Source organism: Arvicola amphibius, chromosome 5, assembly GCF_903992535.2.
Source record: "Arvicola amphibius chromosome 5, mArvAmp1.2, whole genome shotgun sequence".
In the NCBI taxonomy this organism is placed as follows: Eukaryota; Metazoa; Chordata; class Mammalia; order Rodentia; family Cricetidae; genus Arvicola; species Arvicola amphibius.
In genome coordinates, this window is record NC_052051.1 from 16,788,428 (window position 1) to 16,807,176 (window position 18,749).

Consider the following 18,749-nt stretch of genomic DNA (forward strand, 5'->3'; position numbering starts at 1 on the left):
TCCCAGCCAGTTATTACCATGTATTATCTTTTTTCAGAATGTTTCCCTGGGCACTTATGGGGAACTAATACAGTTTTCTTATGTTGTATGTATTTTCTTGCAAATCACATTGCTGATGAAAGCAAGGGTACCAATACTTTTTATTACCAAGGTTCAACCTCTCATACTCATCCACTGCTTAATATATAGTCACAGGTTTGAAGATAATACAAGGAATTCAAAGAAAGGGATAGAAAAATGCAAAGCATGGGTAGGAGCAAGCATTATCATTAATGATCATTGAATATCACTCAAAACTGGATCCCCAACCATCTCTGTTTGGCCTTTACCTTTCACCATATTGGCAAACTTTATTTCCCAGTTTCACTGATGGACTCCAGTCACAGCCTCCATCTTCCCAGTTTCCAGCCAAACCTAAGAAGGCATCAGCCATATATGTATGTATATACACATACATATATGTAGCAGTATAGTAACACCTGCTACAACCCCATCTTTCCACAATGCAAACAGCAGTTTACAAAATTAGCCTTTAAAGTTACAGCTGACACTGGAGCTCTGGGATTGGTTAGCTGCGAAGTTCAGGTCAACAGCAATGATAAGGACCAGGGAATTTCTACCATCTTCAAGTTGAAAGGCATTTTGGAACTTGTTCTCCACCAGAATAAAGAAACTAAATGCCCCCAAAGACACCAGTAGGTCTACTCAAGGAGTCGCATGAGTGCCAGTGAGAAAAAAAAATTGAAAAACAGTGTCCTTATTTTTAGTCACTGATGACTCAGAAATGCTAGTGCTGTCATTATGTATGCAGCTAGTCTTTTCTCATCCATGAAACCACTTGTTGAGCTCTCTCTCATGGTAAAGGCTTTAATGCTGCCAGTCTTCTTCCTTACCAGGATATCTTCTTTCTGGGACTTGGCCTTTGATTTATATATTTTATCTAATGCTACTGTTTCTCTTCTCAAGTAACCAAAGGAATGACATAAGAGTTAAGGTTCCCAACCAGTTATTAATTTTCTCATTGGAAAAAAATAGAGTGAAAGGAAAATTTTATGTTATCAGTGTGAATACAGGGGCTTCAGAGAGCTAAAGGGAGCGCTTCCTTGTAATCCCATTATCATTGATTAAACATGACCATGCTGTATGTCCCGGGGACTAGCCAATCAGCCACTATTATTTGAAGCAGAACATGCACTTTGAGTTCTCTGGGAGTGGTGAGCATACTGTACATATAAGATCACAGACAGGTCTATTAGCCTTGCAGGTGTGGCAGAGGCAGAGGCAGAGGCGAGTCTGGGACTGTCTACATGGAAAAAGTGGCCAATTAAATGGAATTGAATACCTTGAAATTTCCTGATTCTTTGCCACCAATTTGTAAGTCAGATATGTTCTTCCAATTTTGCTCTTTCTAAAGCCTGGCTTAACCTACGTCACCATCGACTGTGAGCTTGTGAGAAAAAAAAAATTCACTTCCTTCTCAGCAGCTATTTCTGAAATGTGTGATTTTCCGGGAGGGAGGAAAGGGATGGCTTTCTGCTTCTAGGATGAGGGTACGCAGACAGTGAGCCTTCCGTGTGGTTTAACCTCTCCTGGGGGTATCTTTATCACCTCTCATGTCTACAAAACTGTCAGACACAATCAACAGGTGTCACATGATCACCATTTCATCTCCCAAAGCAAAATGTAGACCCTGTGGCAATGCACAGCTTGGGGATGCTGATCCTTACTTACACTTACATATGCAGTATATGGGCATGTTTCTTCTGGTTGATAGGAATAATGCACAGATGGTGTGAAGGGGGGAGGGGGGCTAAAAAGGGGTAGAGAGGGGGAAAGGAAGAGAGGAAAGGTAAGGTGGGGAAGGAAAGAAATTAAGCACAGGCCTGCTTCTTTCTCCTAACCATGTTTTCCCATGTCTAGAGATGCCTCAAGGACAATGAAGGCCACAGTGAACTCATTCTTTCTGTGGAATTCTTCTGACTCCAGCCCATTGTATAAATATGGGGACATAATTCAATCCAGTATGTTACCAACGGGCTGCTCGCCAAAATGCTACCCAATAGCAGCCTGGAAGGGAGACGTTTAGAGGAATGGACCCACTGGAATGACGAATGAGTCAATCAGCGCAGCTCAGGATCCCTGGGTCAGGATCCTTCCAGCGCCCCATTCTCACCTCCAGTTCCCGGGTCCTCGGGGGTCAAATACCTGTTTGCCATTACCTGTCTCCTTTACTGGCTTGAACTTGACATCCCCCTGTCCTCCATGGTCATGAATGCACTGACAGGTTTTGGTTGTTGATTTTTTTCTGTTCCCTATGCCTCTAAATCTTGAGTTGAGTCCATCTCAGATCTTTCTAGGCTACAGCAACAGATGTTTCCATAAACACAGATGTCCCCAGACTCTCCCTCTTAGGGGTTCACTGTCATTGATGGTAAAGCTTTCTTCTTACTCTCCAAAAAAAAAAAATCTGTCTTCTTGCTAGGGATTCTCTTTAGTAACAGAATGGGAAAGCAGGCAGAGAATGTACTTGAAGTGCAAAGAATAAAAGGAAGGACTTAATGGAGAAATTAATTTACATTTAGATGACTCAAGAAAATAGAAAGAAAGAGAAATAGGAAGGAAAAATATCAACAAAACAATCGGTTGAATGTTTTGTATTCTTTCCTTGTACTTGTTTTATAATGCAGAGGAGGGTTTTCAGAGATAAAAGTCAAATGGTGATGTCATTGGAGGCTTAAATAAGACTTTTTATGGTTTCCAAAACACTGAAATTAAAATTTGGAATTATCTTTAAATCACTCTTAACCATTCAGTTTTTACATTGTTTATTATTATTATTATTATTATTATTATTATTATTATTATTAAAATTTCTGCCTCCTTCCTGCCTCCCATTTCCCTCCCCCTCCCCCCACTCCCCTCATTTTGATTGTGGACCTATGCATAATCTGGGCATCATGAAAAGTAGACTCTAAACCCTGAGCCCTTCCCTGACACACTTGATTTCCAGTGTGGTTTTAGCCATGCTCACTGCAAAATATCCATCCTTAGTTTCTCTTTTGCTTCAGGATCTACCAGTTATATCTAGACTTCAAAGTATTACAGAATGGATGCTCATATACCCTTGGACATCCACTGGCCTTTTTCAGAGTCAACATAGAAATCATTGTCTGTCTGCCAACCAGTTCCCAATCTCCAGCTCATTGACAGGCACACTTTTTTTTTTTTTTAATCAAGCACATGAGGATTTATCACCATGAATTCTTCTAAGCCTACACCTTTGCATTTTGATGGTCGGGTGTCTCGCTGTCCTTGGCTCTTCCCAGGGCAGAGGGTAGACCTGTAATGTGTGTGTCTCCTCACTATTACCGTGTCAACCTATCCTTCCTCAGTACCCAGAATAATGTTTCAAATTTCAGTGCATTCTCTCTAGCCTGATGTCTAAAGCGTCAATGGCTCATGGGGTGGGGTGAGGGAAATGCACAAGCTCACCTCCTTTGGAAAACTGTTTCATGAAGTTCTGCCCCCACGCTCACTGTGGTTTCTCAGGGCCCCTCGCATCACCCTGACCCTGTAGTTGTGTTCGTGAGCTTCACTCCTGATCAATGCTGGTATTTTTTCATCGCCTATATAAAGGTCAAATTCTGGTCCCCTCTCCGGTAACCATTTCATGGCCCTACTATACGGATGTCCTCTGTGAAACCTCACTTTATGTTCTGATTCACCATGGTCACCTGTGTTCACACTCTATCAACTCTACTGGATTACCAGCTATGTATCCTGAATCTTCCTCGACTCAAACATGCCTTGCAGAGCCTGGAAATTTCCTACAACAAACAAACAAAAACAAAAACTAAATGGAATATCCCAGTGGATTTAAAACAGATGAGGGCTAGCGCTATCTCTTAACAAGTGTATTATTCTTCAGAGTATAGATACAAATATGAGCACCCAGCATCATTGTTAGCACAAGTCCTAAGACATATGAGGTAAGTCTAGAGGACACTGTTGAAAAAATTCACGGTCTATGCCATCAGATACCACATTGTTTAGAAAGAAAAGCTAAATAAAAACAAAAGAGTGAGACAATCAGAAAGCCTAAGTCCCCCTGGACCAGCTATTACCAGACATATTATTGGGTTATAGTGTGTTTAAGTACATATTTATACATATAAGGAGATATATATATATATATATCCTGTATGTCAGACAACTAAAACACGAAGAATGTTAGAAAATTGCCCCAAATCACATGTCTCTGTGACAGTACTGTGTCTCACTCTTAAATAATACTATCTAACCTGGATGACATATAAAACAGGGCACACTAAATTGAGATGCTAAATTGTGTGGCATAATTTTAAAAGGGTCATTGAGGTAAGAAAAAAAAACAGATGAAATGTGTCATCTTATACCCACCTCACACTAAATGACTTCTTATCACAGGCTCAGAGAAGGAACCAACACACACACATACACACACACACACACACACACACACACAGGCCTTTCTATTTATTTCTTATTGAGCAGCTACCCAGCCTGGAAGCTTGGAAGCCTGTTTCCAGCGGCTCACACTTAAGTCACCTGTGGATTTTGTGTCTTAATTGCCCTTCACGTTACTGCTTATTTCCCTCCCCATGGTGATTGTGAAGAAAGTCCCCCATGTCCCTTGTCTTGACTCTTGTTCTGTCTTCTGTGGCCACTGTCCCTTTCCCTTTCTGCTTTCTCTTTACCCTGCTCTGAGGATCATCCATCTAGAATAAATATCTGTCCATATGGCTTTGTGGGTTTTCCTGTGACCTTTAGGATGGAGACAAAGTTCCTTGGCAGTATGATGACATTTCCACTTTACTCCCCACCCACTCCAATCATAGAAGAGTTCTATGTACCTGAAAATGCCACTCACAGCCTGGCTTCTCTGTGCCTCGATCCAAGCATGGCAGATTCTGCTCCACCTTATCTGCCTTCTCTCCCCACCTCCAGCGGTATCATCCCACATCTGCCCGTTGTCATATCAACTCTCACGGTGGAAGAAAAAATTACTCAGTGCTTGGGAAGATGGGCTCTTGAAGGAAGACTCCCAGATACTAATACCCAGCAGCCACGCCACGTACCCACTGTGTAACTCTGAGTCACTTCTTTGAACCTCACTTTCCTTGTCTGTAAAATAAGGATAATAATGTCTCATTGTACCAGTTTGCTGATCAAATGGGGCTGTCCACGTGACTCACTTATAATAATATTTGGTTTAGCTGGCATATACCCTATTGTTTAAAAAAGTAGCTTTTTTTACTTTTTATTTTCAGTTTTTATTCTTAGGAAATTTCACTCAATATATTTTGCCCACATTCATCCTACCCTAAACTCCTCACACATCCCAAACCCCTTCCCCACCCATCCAACTTTATATTCCCTTTAAAAACAAACGCATCAAGTGTAGTTGATACCGCGCATGTACCCTTGGATGTGTGTCCTTCCATGGGAGTATGTTAACCCCCTCAGGGACTACAGCCTTAAAGAAGACCGACTTTCCTCCCACATGTATCAACTGCAAATAGCTCCTTAGCTAGGTCTTGGACTTTGTACCCGCCTCCTCTCTGCACTCTGGCTTGAGCTTTCATGTGTCTTGTGCATGCTGCAGCATCGTCTGTGCAATCGTATTTGCAGCTGCCCTGCCATGCCTACTGTTTCCTTCCAGCCATCTGCCTCCTCTTACAATCCCCCTGCCCACTCTCCTGCAATGGCCTTACACTAGTATCTGGTACATAAGTGATTGTCTTCTATTTAAGTGGAAGCTATCATTATTGTCTCCTCTATAATTTTCTTGTCTGGCTTTCATATTAGACCAGGTGGGCTGGATCAGAATCTCATTTGTCTATCTATGGTACTTGGCAGAGATAGGTATATTAGTAGACTCTCAGGAAAGTTTTCCAATTAATAATTAAATGATGCTTGAGTGGATAATGAATGTGTCGTTGGATGGATGGAGGGCTGAGGGAGTGAGTGGATGAACAGATGAATGGGAGGGTTAATTTCGGGGGTAGATGGATAGAGGGATGAATTGTTAGGTGAGTGGATGGATGGATGGATGGATGGATGGATGGATGGATGGATGGGTAAGTTTAGGGGCTAGACAGATGGGTAAATGACCAAATGTGTGATTACATAGACAAGTTAGCACTGTTAAAATGATATAGAGCAAAGAGAAACTCTACCTGAAGTCAGTGTTGTCAGCCAGCTAAAAGGCGATTCTGTAGTATGTGATTTATTAAGTTTGGGATATTGTTTTTTCCCCCTTCCTAAGCACAGCTGTCTTTGTGTTCAGGATTTTTGGTTTCAGGCAATCTGTTATCTGCAATATCACTGTATCCTTGTAAATTCAGACCTCCAGTAAATCTTCTTCAAGAATCTTCAAGGTTTAGAGAATACACACATGTAAACTGTGTTGTGGTCACAGAGCAGATATCTGTAACTTTCCAGCTTGGTGGAGGAAAGAATGCCCATTATTAGAAAACCGCTGATCACTGCCATTCTTGGAGTTTCATTGATGGCAGCTCAGAGACAGCACTAGATTTGGTGACCTTCGAGACAACTCAGAAAATAGACAGTCTGTGTTTAAATGGGAAGAAGGAAGCATGTTGTTGGGAGGAGGTGGCCTTAGAGGAGGTGAACCTTGAATGTTGAGAACAGAAAATTCAGAGACTCGGAATACTGAACAACACCTGCTGCCTATGAGGAAGCAGCTGCCAATAGAGAGAAAGCTCAGCTCAGGACAGAAGCATTCCAACTTCTCCACAGGTGCTCAAAATCTTTGATCAAGTGAAGAATACCCTCTTAGAGCCTTGGGTTCCTCAGTTAAAAGTAATAGTAACAATGTCTACATTTTTGAGAAAATTCAAAGAGCTGAGGCATGGGGCATCATCTTGTCTGGTCCATTTCTGCTACCCTGTTTTATGTCTACACAGTGGTTAAGAACATGACCTTTGGAGAGGTGATGCCATCAAATTGGGATACTGGTTTGTCATTTTCATCACCATTTGCTTCAGTTTATTCTTCTATAAAACTAAGATGATAGTGTCTATTTCTTTGGATAGTGTAAGGAAACACACAAGCTAATCTGTGATAAGGGCATAAGACAGTATCAGTACCTAATAAGTGTACCTATATATTTGATTTCATTTTATTATTATTGATAACTATTTTCACTGTTCTCCAAAGTATAGATGAATTCTAATTGGCCTTATTACATAAAAGCCTGAAGTCAGGTATTAGGGGCTGAGAGACGAGAGATCAGAGAAGCAGTGCAGCCAGCCACTAGAGAGACCTTTTACCTCTACCAAATTCTCAGACCAGAAGGGCAATCCTGTCCTCAGACTGCATCCTCTGACTACATCCTCTGACTGACTGCTTCTGACTGCTGCCTCCTCAGACTGTACTAAGCTCCTGTCTCCTCCACCTTCTATTCTCCTCTCCGCCCAGCCATATCACTCCTGTCTCCACCTCCCTAGTGCTGGGATTAAAGGTGTGTGAGTTCTGTTTCTCATTTAGACAGATTCCATCTTGTATAGCCCAAGGTGGCTTTGAACTAACAGAGATTCCTCTGCCTCTGTCTCCTGAGTCCTGGGATTAAAGGTATTTGCCACCACTCCCTGGCCTTTAGTGGCTTAGCTCTTCACTCTGATCTTCAGGCAAGCTTTATTTGTTAAAGCACAAACAAAATATCACTACACCAAAGTATGAGCATTGTACTAATGATGTAAGAAAGAAGCAGCAAATTTTACATTTGTATATGGGGTGAGAGATAATCTACCTTTCATCTATCCTTAGCATATTCCAAATATAGATTAGTATTAACTAATGTTAATTTAGATTAATGTAATTTTGAAAAATGTATATCATGTCATATCATATTTGGATATAATTTAAATAAAGTCATCTAAAGTAAATTGCCATATAACCATGGTTACTCTTAGGAATAGGTAGTCTTTGTTTCCAATGTCTGAGACAGAGGAATTGGAACAAGGGGCTATTTAATTACTTGTTCCAGAACATGTAGCTGTAAATGATGGTACTGGCATACTCGACCTTCTTGTAGTTCCAGGACCCAAAGCTGTTTGAAGTGTCTATCGTGTGTAGCAACAACTGAATACATGGATCAGGAAACAGGATTGGGGGGTGGGTCTGCTTGTCTAAAATGTCACAGTGAACAAGTGAAAGAGCTGAAATTAGAACACTCGCCTCTTCTCGTGTTGTCAAAAATACGTAAAATAATTAATCCAGTTCTATTGCTGTAACAAAGTACCTGAGACAGAGTAACTTTTAAAGAAAATACCTAGTTTGTATCATTCTGGGCAATCCAATGGTATGCTGCCAGCATCTGCTCAACTTCTGCAAAGGGCCTTCTTGCTGCACCACCACGGGGTGAGAGGGCATCATCCGGCGGACAGACTGAGTATGTCTCCCTCTTCTCATAAAGCCACCAGGTCCGTCATGACCCTCCATCCCCTACCCTAACCCTGATGCTCTTCTCTGGTCTTAGTCACCCCCAGAAAACCTTTGATAGCAACAGCTTATGAATTGGGGGTTCAAGTCACACCATCAGCTTCCAAGGAGATGGTCAAATCATAACAAGAAATCTTTGAATCCTGAGCTTCCTGCCTCTCAAAAACAGCATTTTCTGACACTGCCCCAGCCATAAGGGAAGAAGAAGATGAAGCAGTGGCAACCTGTGTGGCTAGCAGATGGGGATTTGACGACTTGCCTGAGTTTATCCAGTTTCCATCCATCACAGATCTGAGTCTTTCCCTTTCATTCTCCAGGGTCATTATTCATTTGGTTCAGGATCCTGAACAGTTTGGCTGGGGGCTGGTGGTCACGGGGCCTTGCTATGCTGTGGTTCATTTTCCCCAGCTCAGCCTACCAAGCAAGCATGGTTTCTGTATGTTTTCTTACTACTCACCTTTCTTCTGGACTTTTAGGGTTATTGGGTTGAGCTTTGCTAACCCTGCCTTGGGGGCTTTGGCTACTTCTAACTTGAAAGGTGGAAATCCTGAGCTCTGAATATGTGTTCACACCTCTGTGGTTCTAAAGACTGAGTCTTCCTGTGACAAAAAAAAAAAAAGATAATAACTGCAATTAATCAAATCATTCAAGAATAAAGGGAATGATTGTTGGTCACTCAGGACGATATTTGGGAACCTGAATTTTTTAGCAGTCTTTCCCAATCCTCAAATGCATCCTGTATTATTGTCAGTGTAGATAAAACCGATGTGAAATAAAAACATCCCTATTTATTTTCTTACAACATAAGATAAGTTACAGCAAGGGGAATACAATGAACATATATAAAGGTGTGTGGATGCTTAGAAGCTGAGAGCTAGTGGGGACATTAGGAAAAGCCTGAAGGCAGTGATTATTTAAGCTTTGAAAAGGAAGCTTAGCCATGTGAAATGTTAGATGGTACAAAATTGACACAAACCGAGATGCCCTGGTTTTGGTGAGTAGCAAAAGACCAGAAGACCCCCTTTCATGATATCCTCCCTCCCTCTGGCTGCTCTACAGACCTCCTGGAATCCTGGACTTCATTTGGGAAATCATTAGCTGTAGATGAGAACATAAAGGCAGAGTTTATTCAAGTTGGGATCTGTTGAAACCTTGGGTTCTGATTCTTCCTTCTCAAAAAAACTGATGATGTGGAGAATTATTATTTTATTATTATTTTTGTACCCTGCCTAGATCTTCACTTTGTGTCGGGCATAAAGGAAATGTATCTGTTCTGTGATACTCAGTGTCTCAGCTGAGATAACTTGTTGGAACTCTAGCTTGGGCTGGAAGGACTGGAAAATACTTGGTCATTTCTTTCCCTTTTTGTAATCTCGGGGCTTCTCTATGTGATCTCTCCGGCATGGCAGCTTTGGGGAAGTTGAATTACTTACACGGACACTCAGGCATCCATTAGAGAGGTCCAGCACAAAGGAACCACAGAGCTTCGTTTTCCTAAAACCCAGCTTAGAAATCCAAGAACACAATCTTACTACATCTACTTGTCGCCCACGGTCATCCATGACTCTTTACTGGGGACTAGATACTACACATGAGCCTGTGATACACATGTGGGTGCCTGGGGAGCTGGCAATGATGCTGTCCAGTTGTTTCCCTGTCTCGGGCATGACCTCTTACAGAGTAGATGTGGACGTGACCTTCTGTGACATAGTTGAGATGACAAGTGCTGTGACAAGATGACTGTGTCTGTCATTGCTTGGATTCTAGGAATATGGAACGTGAAAGTTTGGTAGTCTATTTCTAGGAGGCCTCAGAAAGCTACCTCAGACTTTCAGAAGTCCGTCATTATAAGGAAGTTTGTTTTAGCTGCCCTCAAGGAAGAACTTTCAAACAGTCCAGACAGCCACCCAGAACCTTGGCTTCCTCTGCAGGAGGCTGGGAGTCTCTGTCAGAGGTGAGGTCCCTCTCGCTTCTTTCACCACTAATAGTAGCTGATGTGTAAGAAGATGCTGCATCTCTTTGAGCTTAGGGTTACTAAAATGATGTGCATTTCTAAGATTCATGATTTCATATAAACCTAATTCTTCTTTGTTTGTCTTTTCTTTTTCCCCCCCTTTTGGACATTTCCTTCATCTGACTGCCCATCAATATATAGAAGAAATGCTTATTCCTACTCCTATTACTTGTAAGTATCGAGCCGGTGTTAACTGCTTTGTGCTCTGTCAGAGAGGCTGTAGCATGCGTTTCCCCCTGCACCAACTGGTTGATTGTCTGTTGGCCTCTCACATCCACTCCTGTCTAGTCATCTGTAGTCCAGAAGCTTTTATTTTGTATGGATGCTTTTACGTTTGCAAGTGCGCTGTCCTTGTTCGTGTCTATTACGTTCCTGTCATCCTGATTTTACCCCCTCATACCCTTGGAGATGTGAGGGGCGAGTTCTCTGTCGTGAGTGTCAGTTCCTAGCGAGCAGCACCTCAGTTCCAGAAGGAGGGAAGGTAAGACAGAATCACAGATCGCAGGAACTTCTGGGTCCCTTTGTGCCTCTTCAGGGAAGAAGTAGTCTTAGGGGCTCAAGGGATAGAAAAGAGTCCAGTGGCTCTTTCCAATGTGCCACGTAGACTACAGGGAGCCCTGACTTGGTCCAAATCCAGCCTGGAGGATGACAGAAACATCCAAGGTCTTGGCTTTAAACTGAAACTCCCTGTTTGGCATTTCACGTTAGTTATGCCACCTCATCAGTTCATACATTCACGGTTAAAGATGGCTGCTGGCTTTTTACCCTTCCTAAATATAGTGGTTTTGTTACTAAATCAGTGCTTTGCATGCAAAGCATGAGGGTACAGGAGAGAAACTTTATAGAATAGATCCTTGCTGATAAAAAGTTGGAAAACCACTACAATACTCCTATATTCCCAGTATGCCTCTCTGGATTTGGAAAATGAGGTTCAGAGAGGAATATGAGAACTTATCACATATTCAGCCTGTGTAAAAATAGGAGTCGAGCTCAGAATGCCAGGACTTAGTAAACGAGGTCTTCCCTTACCCTTGGCAAACACAGCCTTGTGAGAAAGTCTGCATCTCGATTGCCTTCTGCTGAAACTTCCACAGGTGGAGAGGGAATCAGAAGGTGGCTTCCCCACCCATTCTGATCAGTTAGTGCCATGCTGTGGGCACAGAAGATAATACCATCACCATCATTCATGTAGGGACCAGTGTCCACTACTTCTACTACCAAAGGTCCTAGTCCACTTACCTCACCTGTTCATTCATTCAGCAAACACGTATTGATTATGCACACTGCATTCCAGTTAGAATGGATGGAAAAATAGCAAGGACCTAAAGCCTCCCCCTTGTGGTGCTCTTGTCTGTCTGAGAGATCAGCGTGGACAAATAATGAAATAACAGTTGAAAATTTGGTATATGCACATAGTATAGGAACACTAAGTAAGTATAGGCTCATTAATGTGGATGGGTATACCTGCCAGTGGATTGAGAGTTAGATTTGCCCAATTCTGGAGACATTAACATTTGCATTGGTCTGAATTGTGTTTGCAAAGATGTGTACATGTAACACTACACAGCTGTTGTGATAGAATGAGAAGGAGATTTAGGATTCATGCAGTACTGGGTTCAAGTCTTACCTTAGATATCATACAGTCTTGAGAATGTTTCTGGACTCAGAGTCTCATTTTTCTCAGTGCTAAAGGGAAATTGTACTTAATCCATAAATGAACCTTGAAGAGAGTGAGATGAGTTGGTAGAGTGTTTCTGCTAGTGAAATCTTAGTTTTCTTCCTACTCCCATTCATAAAGGATGGGTTTGTGACAGTAACAACGGCCCCTGGGAGCTAAAGTGATCTTACAAGGGTTCTGATGGAATTGATATTCTTATAATGATTCTGATGTAGGCACACAGTAGCTGGCACAAATTCTATGTGTCTTGCTCAGTCTGTAGATTAGCCAGTCTATGTCATATGTCTAGACACAAACTCTGTGCTCTGCACTGTACCAGAAACTGTGATAGGATTCACAGAAAAGCAGGTAGAAGTATTGGAGACAGGTAGGTATTCAAATACTTGTAGCGCATGTAATAACAAACAATAGACTTTCTACAGGTGTGGGAATAAAGCTCTTTGTAGTAGTCCCTAGAACTTGAAACTCCACAAGTCCTAGGACATGAAACTCATGCTTATTCTTGGAAGTATATGCATGTGCATGAGATGTAATATTCTGTGATAATAATCATACATTTTTATTCATCAATCCCAAAGCACATTGCATGTCCTATATGGTATGCCACTGTAGAAAAGTCTCTGCAATATTTTGCCACCTAGAGAGAAATTGTAGGTAGTTCAATTTTTCTCTAGGGTATCGTCTTTCCTTTCTTAACCTCCAGATAATACTTGGCTAGAGATGAACCCCTTAAGCACCAAAGAGCCTGACCAGACAAGACACACTTAATCATGCTGAGTAGGGAAAATGACTAGAAGTTACCAGCTACCTTGGGCATGCATTAGCTCACTAAGCCCTCATCAAAGTGCAGTTTGATAGGCTAGCCATTCTAAAGTCACTCAGCATTGAACAGGAACGAGAGTGGCTTACACTGGAAAGAGAAACATCTGGGGAAGGGAGAAATGGTTGGGAGCAAAGAAGATAAATATGACTATAGATATATTTAGTCTGAGGAAGCTGGTAGAATTCCCAAGTTAAAATGTCCCAGGCAGCCTCAGGAAGAGAAGTAGAATTTAGGCAAGAAGGGTGTTTGGACCCGTCCTCTGAGGATGGCAAAGGAGAATATGGGGTGGGGCAATTAAGACTAGAGAAAGAATAGAAACAAAGCAGAGAGTGAAGGGCTGAGGTTCCCAAACTGATCATGATTAACAATCTACAGGCAAAGGTTTGGAGAGGAGGTGTAGGATGGCAAAGCAAAGAGATGATAGGAGGGAAGAGGAGAAGTCATTAGCTGTAGAAGATGCTACAGAGAACGGAGCTAGCTGTGAGGGGGCAACCTGGTAATTCCAACAGAAGTCGCTTCTGAGAGTTATAGGGTAAATGGTGGACATGAAGGAGGCTTAAGATGCTAGAGGTGGGGGAGCCCTGGAAAGTGAGGTCTGGAGGCAAGTTGTTTAGAGGCAAGGATTGACAGAAAGAAAATGGTTCAGCAAGATGGCTCACTAGGATGAAGTCCTCACTCACAAATCTAAGAACCCAAGATTGTTCGCCAAACTCACAGTGGAAGGAGAGGAGCCACTCCTAAAGTTTTCCTCTGACCTCTCTATGCATGCTGTAGTATGCATCTATCTGCACTCTCACATACACATAAATAAAAGTTAAGAAAATATCAGAAGAGAATGAAAGACAATGATGGTCTCCGTGTTCCACAAATATGAAAGCCTTCCTCTAAGTACCAGGGTAGATTCCGAGTGAAAACCTTCGTACTCAGGGCACAGACCAGCAATCCTAGCAGTAGGAAGAGATTGTGGCAAATGCAGCATCTAGGACACCAGACTGATGTCCTGAATTAGAAATTGCACCATGACAATGTCCTTTTCTAGACAGTGTTCATATTACACCTGAAGAAGCAATGAATAAACCAGAAGTCCAGTTGTCCCCTCCATAACAGATAAAAGAAAAAAAGATGCTACTCATCTCATAGAAGTCTAGAACACACTCTCTCTAAAGTCCCCCAGATCACCCACAAAAACAAAGTCTCTAGCATGGCTTGTCTAACCTAACCTTTACAATGAAGCCAATCTAATGGACTCATTCGTGAAGTGCCTACTGTGTGCCAGGCTCCTGTCAAGGTTCTAGGAATTTAGGAGTAAATGCAAAGAAATAGATAGAAAGAAAGAAAGAAAGAAAGAAAGAAAGAAAGAAAGAAAGAAAGAAAGAAAGAAAGAAAGAAAGAAAAGAAGGAAGGAAGGAAGGAAGGAAGGAAGGAAGGAAGGAAGGAAGGATTTCAGTCATGTATAAATGTTTACTAGGAGGGAGAGAAGATAGCATATATCATAAAATGGGATGAATAAAAGCTAAGACAGAAATAAATAAAGTAAAGGCACATGAGTGTAAGAAATAGAGGAATTTCTCTATCCTCAAAGCCAAACAGCCTTCAAATACTCACCCTCATTGAAAAGATATGCAAATAAGAGTAAAGTCCACAAGCTTTCTAGAAGGTACCAAATAGTAAAATCTTTGGCTTTCTGAATAAAGCGATCATAGATAACATGTTCATGAATGAGTATGACTATCTTTCAATAAAAACCCCTAATATAAAAACAAAGTATAAGGCTACTGGGCCATAGTTTACCTGATCCTAGACTTCTCAGAGTAGGGGGAGGATGAGGTCACCCTGCTTTTTTTTAAGTTCCTAATATGTGTAACATCCTACAGTTGGTGTTGACCATGCCAAGGTGAATTTAGAACACTCCCTACCAAAGGATAGAAATGAAAGAAACTTCCAGTTGCCCCATACTGTATATCCAGCACATCTAATGTTTAGAACAAGCCTTGTAAGAAATCAGCTTAATTTTGACATCAGAACTCAGCCTTGAAGATGTGTTTACACATAAAACATAAAGTAATCGGGCCAGAATTCGAACTCAGGCCTACATGAACTCTAAGCTCTAACCATCTTCTCACCAAACCACATTCTTAGACAGATAGAATTCTATCTTAGGAGCCTTTGTCCAGGACCCAAATTCAAATCTAGTTACCTAGAAAGCCTTTGAAGAGAGTGACCAAGATAAAGAAAGTGACAATATAAGCAGGATTGGAATTTGGAGACCCAGAGACACAGAAGAATTTAGGACATCACACAAACACACACTCTGTGCACATACACACATACACACACACACAGAGCTGGAGAGAGAGAGAGAGAGAGAGAGAGAGAGAGAGAGAGAGAGAGAGAGAGAGAGAGAGAGAGAATAATGAAAGTTCAGATGTCATACCTAGATCCGAATTCCTGACCTGCCTCTCCTACCTCTACTGGTTTTCACCTTAAACAATCAGGGGACCACTGTGAGACTTCATCTGCAGGATGACGATGTGACAATGACTTCCCAACATAATGGAAAAGTATATATGTACTATCAAGAGATAATCAAAGTCAGTAGATATTTTCTAAACGGAAGCTCGTATTCCTTCCATTCTAAGCTGACATTAATGCTCTGTGGGACCCTTGTTTGCCTTCCTATATTAAGGCAGTTCTCAGCAACTTTAGCTGTTCGCTGTTTGCCTTTGGATAGGATATTAAGACCTGGCATGTGTCCACAGGTTAATTTACCTCAGAGTATGTGATAGGCACAGTAATTATTCTGAACAGAGACATTTTAGTCAAGTAAGTCTTTTTAAAAAATCACTAAGAATTTACCCACTGTGGTGGTCAAGAGAGGGCAGTTACCTAAATTACTAAGTCTTGGATATGTGCATTGTGTGTGTCACAAAGGTGGGAGACATCCTGGTTGGCTTGTCTCAGCTACTCTGTGGGGCTCCTGGACTTTTCTTACACATTTTCTGTCCCCCTGATTTCAGGGAATCCAAGGTCTGCATCAAAGGCTGCCTCCTCCAAAGAGCCTTCCCTGATTATCAGAACCTTCACAAACACGCCCACCCCACCCCCACTTCTCTGTACTTCCATTGCACTGACTCTGTATCGGGAGCAGGGGCATACGTTTCTTCAGCTTGTTTTTGTTTCATGAGGAGGTTATCTCTGCGGTATCTGGTACCTCTGGTACACACAGTGAACCCCCAGTAACTGTGGAATTAAAGAACAAGGTAAAATCAAACAATGGAACAGCTAAAGTTAAAATGAAAATGACATCGTTTTTTATTATTACAGTACCTATACTTTCCTTGTACCTATACTTTCCTTCTTTTTCTAACTCTAAGGCAAGCTTGTTCTTAAGTTTGCAACTGTGTGAGTTAGATATATGACCTCATTTATCTGAGCCTTGGTTTCTTCATATGTAAACAGCATTTTAAAACTCATGCCTTAAGATGTCTTGTAATGGATAAAATGTTTGAAAAATGCCTCGCTCTTGGTAGGGCCTTAAATGAGACAAAAGAGGCCAAGTTCTTCTCTGCGATGCCTATTGCTGTCCACACTCCACCTATTACCAACCAGGTATCCTTGCCACAATAAATTTAAGGAGGCATTTACAAATGATTATATCAAGAGATGCTCAAAATCGGTTTCTGTAATTCATCAGTCCTTTTGAATTAAGACAAGGAAAAAGATAGGGCTAGAAGAAAGCCATTCAAGACAATCAATACCAATTACCCAGAGCTGACAGAAAATATGTTGACAAGTGAATAGCCAGGGCATAATCACAGTCTAAGGTCAAACCACCCTGAAGGAGGGTGGTCTCCTCCAAGGCATTACCATGTAAGCAAGACAAAATCAGTACTATCCTTGTTGATTCATAGGCCCTATAGCAGATAGCCTCAGTCTCTTTGAAACAATAGCCTGAGGTCTGGATTATGGGTGAGGAAAGTCGACAGTTGAACCCAGGGCCTCACACATGCTGGGCAAGGTCATTGTCACCAATATCCCCACACCTTTCTATCACTTCTTAATTTTATGACAGGGTCTTGTTAAGTTGTTAGAACTAACTTTACACATGCAGTCCTCCTGTCTCAACCTCAAGAGTTGTTGGAATTATAGCCCTATGACACTAAATCCTCCCTGGTTTCGAGTTTATATGATTTAAAAAAAAAAGCTTTCTTAGGGTTTCTGTTGCTGTGAAGAGACACCATGAACATGGCAACTCATACAAGTGAAACATTTCATTGTGGTGGTTTCAGAGACTCGTTCCATTATCATCGTGACGGAAACACGGTGGTGTGGAAGCAGATGTGGTACTGCAGAGGTATTGGAACATTCTACATCTCATAGGCAACAGGAAGTCAACTGAGAAGCTGGGAAGTATCCTGAGCATTGGAAACCTCAAAACCCACCCCACAGTGGCACACTTCCTCCAACAAGGCCACACCCACTCCAACAAAGCCATACCTCCTAAGGGTACCACTCTCTATGAGATTATGGCAAACAATTACATTCAAAATACCACATTCCACTTCCTGGCCCCCATAAACTTGGAGCAATATAATGCAAAATTAATTTAGTCCAACTTTGAAATTCCCCATAGTCTATCACAGTCTCAATAATATTTAAAAGTCCAAAGATCAAAGTCTCTTCTGAGGGTCATATAATCTCTTAATTATAATCCCCTATAAAATCAAAATAAAAAATAGATCATAGACTTCCAACAAATAATGGCACAGGATATACATTACCATTCCAAACTGCAGAGAAGGGAGCATAGTGACCAATGCAAGCCCCAAAACCAGCTGGGCAACCTCCACACCCTGCATCTCCATTTCTGATGTCAAAACACTCAGATCTCCAACTCCTTTCAGCTTTGTTGACTGCAGCACACCTCTCTCTCCCCCTTGGGCTGGTTCCATGCCTTGTTAGCAGCTCTCCTCAGCAGGGATCCCATGGCTCTGGCACCTCTAACATCTTGGGTTCTCCAAGGCAATCCAAGCTTCAACTTCACACCTTCATGCAATGACCTCTCTAAGCCTCTGTTTAGGAACATCCCTGACACATGCCTGAGCTCAGTGACTTGTTTTTTTAAGATATGGAGACAAATTTCATAACCCATTTCTTCTATCCTTAAGTCTAAAGCCAGAACCACATGGCTGAAGTTGCCAAGTTCTGCTGCATGCTGCGCTGGAACATGGACCCCTCATTCAATTACATATTCATCAGCTTTCTGTCCTTTAGTGCCTATGCTTGACTGTTCTGAAACTTTCTCTGTAGACCAGGCAGGCCTCAGATTCAGAGATCTGCCAGCTTCTGCCCTCCCAGTGCTAGAATTAAAGGTATGCCCCACCACACCTGGGTCTAAACTTTTCTTTGGTTTCTTTTCACAAGTTAAAAATTTAGCTGGGTATAATCTTGCCCTGAGGGCTCCACTCCTTAAATTCCATTTTTAATCCCTTTATCTCCTTGAACACAGGATTTAGCTCCATTCCACTTCCTGGTGCTCTTTTGCTTCTCAAAATTTACTTTTTGTAATTTACCCTGCTCAGCTTGTTCCTTTTTATTACAAATCTTCAGTAGAATTAGCACTAATAGCCACACTTCAGAGTCTATACTAGGCTGTTTTGATATTTCTTCTGCCAACAGAATTAGTCCAAAACTCTTCACTTTAGATTCAGGCAGACTCCTTGGACAGG

General features: G+C 41.7%; 1 protein-coding gene across 1 annotated transcript in view; it reads left to right on the plus strand.

Moving 5' to 3' along the window:
- The window catches only part of Ptprt (protein tyrosine phosphatase receptor type T), a 784,117-nt gene that overhangs the window by 623,274 nt on the left and 142,094 nt on the right, over window positions 1-18,749 (plus strand). The window contains exon 15 of the mRNA XM_042055120.1: window positions 10,661-10,690. Coding sequence (XP_041911054.1) covers window positions 10,661-10,690 — 30 coding nt within the window. The remainder of the gene's footprint in view (window positions 1-10,660; window positions 10,691-18,749) is intronic.